Raw genomic sequence first — 10,016 nt, forward strand, 5'->3', positions numbered from 1 at the left:
AAAGAACAGTGTATCGAAATGCTTATGTGTTATGAAATACATATATGACGATTCTAGTCACGATTAGTTATGATATTTAAATACTAGCTTTTACCCGCGGCTTCGTTCGCATTGAACTTATTTTTAAATAAAAAGTATCCTATATTACTTCTAATAACTGAACTGTGTACAAAGTTTTTATGATGACCAGTTAAGTAGTTTTCGCGTGAAAGCGTAACATACAAACAAATTTTCACATTTATCTATATATTAATACGTGAGGCAAAAACCTTGTACCCCTTTTTACGGAAATTGCGCGGACGGAGAAGTATGAAATTTCGCACACTTATAGTTAATATAGAAAAAGAGTGCAGTGTGCTAATTTTTTTTTAAATTTATTATACATAAAATATACAGCAATTTAATAATAATAAAAAAAAACATTACACACACGCGCATATTATACTGTCTGACGTCAAATTGAAAATAGATTATAGATTAATATTGTTTGTCTATACTGAATGTCAAACATAATCATAATAAATTCATTAAAACCTTAATAATGTTCAAAGTAATAATTTAAATTAATTATGACCGAATTTCGACTACTGGGCGACCTCTAGTATTATTAATTAAGGAATTAGGGATTACATTTCTAGTTCAATTGTAACATTTTTGTATCGTTTTATTATTAATATTAGACAGATGTTTTTGAATAATTATTTAATTATATATATTCATATATGAGAGAGCTAAATAAATATCTAAAGTTTATTTAGTTCTTACTGAAAGTCTATTCTCCTTGATCCTATCAAAATACTATACACCTTAATTCAAAACTTACACAATAGTTACAAATATATATATAATAGAATATAGCTACCCCCTCCCTTCCCATGAACGTCATAAGACGTGACTAAGGGATAGCAAAGTTCCACTATCTTGTAACTTAACTAAGTACCTTGAAACTGTTGAACCCGACGGACCGCATGATAACCTTTTATCGGCTGGCTTGAAAATGCATAGACTCACCATTGTTGCCAATCTTTGTAATGGGAGACTTCAACACTAAAGTGAAAGAACAAAGGCGATAAAATTGAAAACCGGACCACACGTATTGTTGCACAAGAATCACTGGGGCAGATGCTTGTCCATTTTCACGATTTTTCAAAACTCCGTAACTTAATTATTGAGATACTTTAGCGATTATTTCACTAATCTTTGTTGAATTATGTCCATAAAAGTGTCACCCAAGTTACTGTTAAGCCTGAGATGACATTTCGCAATTCCACGAGAACTACGTATTTTTCCGAAATTAAAGGTAGCCTTTATCCTTTCTGGACCTCTATGCGTGCGTGCCAAATTTCATGCAAATCGGTCAAGCTATTGAGCCGTGGAAGTGGAACAAACAAACAAAGAAAGTCATTTTCACATTTATAATATTAGGATGGATAATACAAATTTTATTGAAAGTACCTACAAAAAAAATAAAAATTATGTATCGTATAAATTAGAGATGTCAAATCTAGTAAAAATTAAACATACTAAATTCAATTATGTCCATAGCCGCAGAGAAGCCAAGAAATTCAAGAGAAAGTGCAGTAGTCGCATGGCCGCGCTCGTCGTGTCAAGAACCCGGCCCGCGGTTGCAGAGACCGCCTTCGTTTGCTAGCTGTCCACGGTGCCCACATCGGACTTATTACGATGGTGAGAAAACGTTATACTTACTTGACACTGCCTGAAAAATTTGAGACTAATATTATTCATACATTATTTTATTAGTTGTATATTATTATACTAGTTGTATATTAATATATTATTTTTATATTATTATATTTATATAATTATTTTTCCATGAAACGTCTTGAAGTACTATACCTGTGACGACGAGATTTAATTGATTCAGCCTATAACATCCCACTGCCGGACATAGGCCTCTTTCTCCAAGTAAGAGGTCCTTCTTCTCTTGGCGCTTAATACACCATGCTGTCCCACTGTGGGCTGGTGGCATAAATACAGAGATCTCATTCAAGCGGGAAGCGAGCCCGCAACCATTGTTATTGGCGACGCGCATGCACACTCACCAGAGTGCCTAGTGCGAGTTTTGTTTAATCCGTCTCGCAATAACGGGCGTAAATTTTAACTTCATTTTGTATGGGAAATTCGGCATTTCAACCTAGTTCTCGCGTTTGCCGCTAGATGACTCTGTATCGATTGCATCGTATACTATTATTTATCGTCTAGGCTGCACTCTTTAAATTCCCATGCAAAATAATCTTCCCGTGTAAACGCGTTTCTCTCATGTTTCTGTGAATAAAACTCGCACTAGGCACTCTGTACATCAGAGTGGTATCTTAATGATGACGAGATAATCGTTCTATTCTCATGTTTTTTTGCTTCAACTGTAAAAACTTAATGTCTACGACTGTATTCTGAAGAATATTTTTGCAGTACAAAATCTCTTAAGCAGTATTTAATATAATTAGAAGCTAAAAGATATCAACAAATAATGGTTTTTATTAGTATAGGTGAACAAACAGACATGCTTCAAAAATATGACGCTTAAGTTTTATAAGGGAGCTTTCCAGTGTGAAATTTTCAAAGCATCGGATTTTTTTTTGCTTTATCGAATAGTATACACTCTTCCTAATATTCCCTGAAATTTTCATGCCAAAATTCAGATTATTTCGGTTACTGTACAGTATTTCTTGGAAGAAGGCAACGGAGCGTTACAGCTGCCGCGTCGGCCAGACAGGCAGACGCGACCGTTATTTCTATTGTCTCGTTCCTACCTGCTCGTGTACCTACGTGCGTCCGCTTCGTCTTTCAGTTCGGTTTTGACATTAAAAATGGATAGATCTACGAAAGAGAAACGTGCGTGGCAGGATAGAAAAGGCTTGAGAAGCGGACATCCGCGAAATGAACGAAAAAGATCCGCGGGTTTCAAGGGAACAAATCGACACGATATCGAAACGGATCTAACGTTTGCGAGCACTTCGGCAGCAAAAATCTTGAAAAAGAGTCCAGAATTTGAAGTCCGAATCGATCAAACGTTAAGCTATGTGATTTTGGAGTTCTTTTTGGTTTTCGGCGCTCTTCAGGAACTGTTGAAGTGCAAAAAGTGTAATAGCGACGTGAAGTTTTTTAAAAAATCGATTCGCGGATTGGGCTTTAAAATTTGTAAACATTTTTGAATATCATATCAAAAATTGACCGCTCCAGCGGGATTCGAACCCGCGTCTTCGACATACCGTGTCGACGCTCTAGCCAATTAAGCTATGGAACGATATACTCGCCAGAGCGAAACTTTTTGATATGATGATTTTTACTTTCGGTTTAAGCGAACCGTGGCGCCGTCTATAGTGAGTTCTTTACAGAGACTCGTAACTATTCAAAGTTTCATATTACAATGAAAATCTTTGACAGGAGACGACACCATGCTATTTTTAATATGTACGATTTTTTATTTTTGTGTTACCCACAATTAGGAATTCTAAACATTTTTGAATATCATATCAAAAATTGACCGCTCCAGCGGGATTCGAACCCGCGTCTTCGACATACCGTGTCGCCACGGTTCGCTTAAACCGAAAGTAAAAATCATCATATCAAAAAGTTTCGCTCTGGCGAGTATATCGTTCCATAGCTTAATTGGCTAGAGCGTCGACACGGTATGTCGAAGACGCGGGTTCGAATCCCGCTGGAGCGGTCAATTTTTGATATGATATTCAAAAATGTTTAGAATTCCTAATTGTGGGTAACACAAAAATAAAAAATCGTACATATTAAAAATAGCATGGTGTCGTCTCCTGTCAAAGATTTTCATTGTAATATGAAACTTTGAATAGTTACGAGTCTCTGTAAAGAACTCACTATAGACGGCGCCACGGTTCGCTTAAACCGAAAGTAAAAATCATCATATCAAAAAGTTTCGCTCTGGCGAGTATATCGTTCCATAGCTTAATTGGCTAGAGCGTCGACACGGTATGTCGAAGACGCGGGTTCGAATCCCGCTGGAGCGGTCAATTTTTGATATGATATTCAAAAATGTTTAGAATTCCTAATTGTGGGTAACACAAAAATAAAAAATCGTACATATTAAAAATAGCATGGTGTCGTCTCCTGTCAAAGATTTTCATTGTAATATGAAACTTTGAATAGTTACGAGTCTCTGTAAAGAACTCACTATAGACGGCGCCACGGTTCGCTTAAACCGAAAGTAAAAATCATCATATCAAAAAGTTTCGCTCTGGCGAGTATATCGTTCCATAGCTTAATTGGCTAGAGCGTCGACACGGTATGTCGAAGACGCGGGTTCGAATCCCGCTGGAGCGGTCAATTTTTGATATGATATTCAAAAATGTTTAGAATTCCTAATTGTGGGTAACACAAAAATAAAAAATCGTACATATTTAAAATTTGTGTTCAGTGTTCGTGTCCAGATCCGGCCGAGATAGATTTTTGTCCTTTGATAAAAAATGCTTATGAAATTAATCGTCGTTTCTGCTTTGCCATGCGAATGGTCGGCATCGGCATAAATGGCATTAGAAATTTTATCGCCTTGATGGATTTAACTGCAAACTTCAACACTAACACCTATTATGGAATCGTGAAAATCATGCAGATTGCAGCGAAATCAATATACGAGGCCGTCGTGAAAAAAGTAGGTACCGAAGAGAAGGAAAAAACTTTGGAAGCAGAAAATCGGGGCGATATTCTGACGGTGTCCGGTGATGGATCGTGGTCGAAACGCGGTTTCACGTCGCGCATGGGTATCGTGTCCGTGATTGGAAAATATACCAACAAAGTTTTGGATGTTGCTGTCAAATCAAGCTTCTGCAAGGCTTGTGCATTCTGGAAAGGACAAGAGGGAACACCCGAGTACGAGGCGTGGTTTGAGACGCATGAATCCGAATGCAACGTCAATCACGAAGGCAGCGCGGGAAAAATGGAAGTCGACGGTATAATCGAAATATTCAAGAGATCAGAAGAATTGCACAACGCGAAATACGGTTTCTATATAGGGAACGGCGATACAAAAACATTCAAGATGTTATTAGAAGCCAAGCCGTACGGTGACGATTTGTCAGTAAAAAAAAAGGAATGCGTTTTGCACGTGAAAAAACGAGTATATAAAAGGGGAAACGAAGCAATAAAAAGGTTAGTTCAACTAAAAAAGGCCAAAAAGCAAATCGAAGACAAAGCAATGGAGAGTGAACCGAAAAAAAAAGGATCTCGTTCGAGTACTCCGAAAACTAAAAAAAAACTGCTGTTGAACCGAAAAGAGCGCAATTGACGTTAAAATTATTGACAAATCTCTCCGAATATTATGGCTTGGCAGTTCGTCGAAATTCCAATTCCGTGGAAAATATGAGGAAAGCCATATGGACTACATTTTATCACAAAAGCTCAACTGATGAAAATCCTCAGCATGAGTATTGCCCTCCGGGAGAAGATTCGTGGTGCGAATGGCGCAAGGCCGAGGCCACAGGAAAGGAGTACACCATCCACCAGCACTCGACGAAGACGTACAACAAGTTTTAAAGCCGATTTACGATGATCTAACAACGGAGGATCTCTTAGAACGATGTACGGGCGCGAACACTCAAAACAATAACGAGAGCTTCAATCACTGTGTGTGGCAACTAGCCCCAATTATTAGTATTCTGCGGCAAGCAGATAGTAGAAATCGCTACGCAGTGTGCTGTGTGCACCTTCAATGAAGGTTACGACCCAATTTTAAAAATTTTGGAGACTATGGGATGCACGATAGGGCCGAGCGCCGCAGATTTCGCCGCTAAGTACGAGAATGCGCGCATCACCCAAGCAAACCGTCGGGCGTCCCTGGATAGCAAAGAGGCGAGGACAGCTCGTCGGACTGAACAATCTATTGAGCACGATCTTTTCGAAGAAGCAGAAGGGATATTGTATGGACCTGGCATCGCTGATTGACCGTAAGTAAACGATTTACCTAAAATTTCCTCACTTGAAACTTTGAACGCGTTTTTCTCGAAACAGCATTTTTCAAAACGGTGTCCAACTTGGAGGGCAGAGTTTTAAAGCTATTGAGTTGAATTTTTTACACAAAATTCTTAACGTCATTGTTTAACGTGCTATGGAAGCTTTTTTTTTTGACATCTTCGTATTTTTTTGTAAAAAAAAAAACTGCCAAAAAAATGCTCAAATCGATACTTTTTGTTCAAACCGGCGCCATTTTTGCAAAAAAAAAGCCTCCATAGCACGAAAGCCAATTATATACCGATCAATAATCCTATTGTGTTTTTTGTTTCAGATCAAAATTGTGACCCCCAACGTGGACACCACATCCAAGTGCATTTTCTGCAACAATTGTTTCATCATTTTTATAGATATTAATTAATAAATAAATCGATCTTTAAAAAATTGTTTTGTATTCTTCAATACCCAATTAATATACAAAAAAAAACCAGACGGGTTAGATTATTTTTTCTTTAAAAAAAATCGCGAAAAACAGCGATTTTTCGGCCTGTCACACTGGAAAGTTCCCATAATAAATTATGATCTCTCCTAAGTTTACGTCATTTAAAGAAAGGAAAATTTACCTCTAAATCTTATTCCACTTGTAATAATTTCCATTTCAAAAAATTTTAATGTTCTAGTTAGTACTTTTAAAACCCACTTTAAAATAGGGCCTTTGTTGAATTGTTTTACTTAAAACGTCATATTTGATATTCAAGTACCGTACTCCTGGGGAGTTTGTAAAGCGAAAGATTTCTGTTGAAAGGTGGAATAGACGGTAAATTGTTTTTAGATTTAGATTTGACGTATAAAAATAAGCGAGCTTTATATTATTAAATTAAATAGGCGAATTTTCAATGAATGAAATTTTTTTTCTTTAGTAATTGTAAGCTTCAAAACTACTTTTAAACCGTCATTTTAGAAATTATAAATATATTTGTCTTTGATAATTTATTTTGTTAGTTACTTTAGGTTAGGCTAGTTTCATATTCAATAGGCTTTTTAGTTAATAGATTTCTTACAGATTAAAAAAAACAGCTTACTTCGTCAAGTGGTCTTCGCATTATTTTACAATCATCCACATAACATAATATCTAACATAATTTTTTGACCTATTCTTTTTGCTTTAATAGTATTAAAAAAGACAAGTGATAAAAAAGACAAATTATATTTAATATATAGTTTAAATGTAATATGTATAAAAGTGTGTATTTTATAGCATATTAACGCTTTATTATAAAAATATAGAGGTTTAAGTATAAGCACTTTCCTTTTTTCATTTTATGAGAATAAGGCGCGTCGTCCTTGGCGGCGTGAAATAACAACATTAAAGGTCATTAGTCTTTGTAACGATATACAAGAGACAACACTGCTCTCTGGGTAGGGTCGGCAACGCGCTTGATATGCTTCTGGTCTTGCAAGCATTTATAGGCTACGGCGATCTAGTCATAAATAAATTTAAGATGTTCATCCTAACCAAAAGCCATTTCAAAACGTTATAACGTTTACACGAATGCTATTGACTCTAATGTCTAACAACCAAAAGCGTAAAAATATTTACATATTAAATATTTAGTAGTCTATTATTAAAAGTGTAATGTTCTATTATTAGTTAGGATTATGTTGCTAGTGTAACTTATGACAAAATCTCATATGATCTGAATTTTGTATTTTAAATAGCGTTACTTGACATGACCATTCAAGAAATAAACATGTAATTTTTAAAGGTCACTATTGTATAGCGTTTTCTTTTCATTCTAATTTTAATGGAAGCCCTTTTTGATCGTAACAAACAAAATATACCAAGTTATAAAAAAAAAAAACAAGATTATGTACGTCTATTCAATTTCTTTTATTTTTATTTTTTCTTGCCAATATTAAAAAAAAAATAGTTTGACCTACTATTTACAAGAATGCGGTATTTTCCCTTGAATTTATGTGACATCAGAAATTTCATTTGTTATAAGGATAATGTGTTTATTTGGGTCACCAAAATCTCGGAGCACTGTAACTATGGTTCAATCGCGTTAAGGAAATTATGAATCATTGCTGTCACTTAGCTTAGCCATGCCCTTAGATCAATTCAATCGTTGTGAATTAAAACTCTGAATGGTTTACATCAACTGGTAAATCAGAGAATGACGTTCAAAGATTTATTTGTGCAAGGTGCTAACCAATTAATCACAATTTCCTTAGCACTAATGGACTATATAAACAAAAACAGCTGAATGTTACAAAAAAAAAAAAATACTAATAGAATTTTTGCTATTTGAAGTTTTGGCTAAAATTGTATCTCGACTAACTTCTTTATTATTTTGGATTATTGGCTGTCATAAATTACGTCAACTTTGGTTTCAGCTAAATAAATCCTGAACAACTCTCAGATGTATTAATCAGACACCCATCGATCCATACGCCAACTTTTACAAGTTTTTACGTCATCATAATTAAGATCCATGACTGTGTCTAGTAGTATTTGTGAAGACCGTTACTTCTATAGTTTTGTAAGAACAAAACTAAGGAGTCGATACCACGTTTTCTTGACCTGTTTAACATTATTATTTATTTCGTTTCTAAACGAATCTTTTCGAATATTTTCTACTTATTTTTTATTTTTATTTTTAACGTCCTCTCTGGTGTAGTGGTCGTTGCGCCATATAAGCGACTAAACATCGACGGTGCGCGTTCGAATGCCACTCAGGATGACCATTTGTATATGTAGAAATATATCTTTCTAGTTTGGACATCTGTCCTAGTGGGTCTCCCCACTGTGCCCTGGATAGCACGTTAGCTATCGGTCCTTGTTTTTATCATATACATATACTTATGTATATACTTATAGTAGTACTGTATGTGTATGTGTGTAGTATACTTATAGTAGTTATGTATATACTTATAGTATCATATACATACTTATAGTAGGAAATATATCCGTCAACCCGCGGTGGAGCAGGTAGATTAAGCTCCGAACATTTTCGTACACTGAGAAAGAGGTATACTCAACAACTCACTGCTGGGCATAGGCCCAGCAGTGAGTTGTATCGTATCGTATCTTTTTATATCATTGCAGTACTTTTCCTGCTTTCCGTGATATTAGATAGATAAGAATTTATTAGCAATTATATTGTTTTTTTTTTGGTACAAAATATTTATTGGCAATATAAGGTGTTCCTTTTTCCTTTTCACTAAAATTATTATCTAGAATAAAATTTACGCATATTAATATTGCTATCTATTTTATCTTAATTTTTATCTTATCTTAATGAAATGTGTCACTTTTATATCTAATGACGAAAAGTTATGATAATATTTATTGATATACTAACCCAATATAACCCAAATAAAGGCAATTGGTAGTAGTTTACTCATGGTTTATTAATGTTCGATTAATAGTAGAATCTGTGTTTTGTAGAACCTTTTCGTTCTAGCGAACAATTGTTTAAGGTATATAATTATATCATTAATATATTAAAATATCTGTCATTTGTGTATGTATGAAATAGATATTCAATTATAATACACAGTGTACTGTATATACTTTGTAAAGCTTGTTTTTCCCCTTTTAGTGGTTATTTGTTGCAGTCAGTTTTTTGTTTTTTGTTTTTAATAATATTTTTTTAATGTTTTCTTATAAATTACTACAGGCATATTTTACATGATTTATAACTAAAGATGATAAATATGTAATAATAATGAATAAATTCAAATATTTATACGTATTATTAAAAAAATCTTCATTTGTTTCAGCCTTTATCCACGGACGTAAAGTTTAAGGAGAAATAAAACTTCAACTTAAAAAAAATACTGAAAATAAAATAATTATTGGTGTCTAGTATATAGTAATAGACTACTACATTATGTACATATACAAAAAGGGTCTTAAAAATTTATAATGAATGTGACTAAATGTGATTATAAATGAATTAATGATTTAGTTGTTATATTAAGAAAATGGTTGTATCTAATAATCATACAGTAATTACTTAATTTTTAAGTAAATAAGTAAAAAAAATGCTTAAATAGTACACTAAAATACATTA

The 10,016-nt window shown here is 34.3% G+C and overlaps 1 protein-coding gene across 1 annotated transcript in view; it reads left to right on the plus strand.

Moving 5' to 3' along the window:
• The window catches only part of LOC123655399 (tachykinin-like peptides receptor 86C), an 86,103-nt gene extending 76,295 nt beyond the window's left edge, over positions 1-9,808 (plus strand). The window contains exons 9-10 of the mRNA XM_045591213.1: positions 1,546-1,686; positions 9,724-9,808. Of these exons, the coding sequence (XP_045447169.1) occupies positions 1,546-1,651 (106 nt within the window). The 3' untranslated portion in view covers positions 1,652-1,686; positions 9,724-9,808. The remainder of the gene's footprint in view (positions 1-1,545; positions 1,687-9,723) is intronic.
• Positions 9,809-10,016: the final 208 nt, after the last annotated feature.

This window comes from Melitaea cinxia, chromosome 7 (assembly GCF_905220565.1).
Source record: "Melitaea cinxia chromosome 7, ilMelCinx1.1, whole genome shotgun sequence".
NCBI lineage: Eukaryota > Metazoa > Arthropoda > Insecta > Lepidoptera > Nymphalidae > Melitaea > Melitaea cinxia.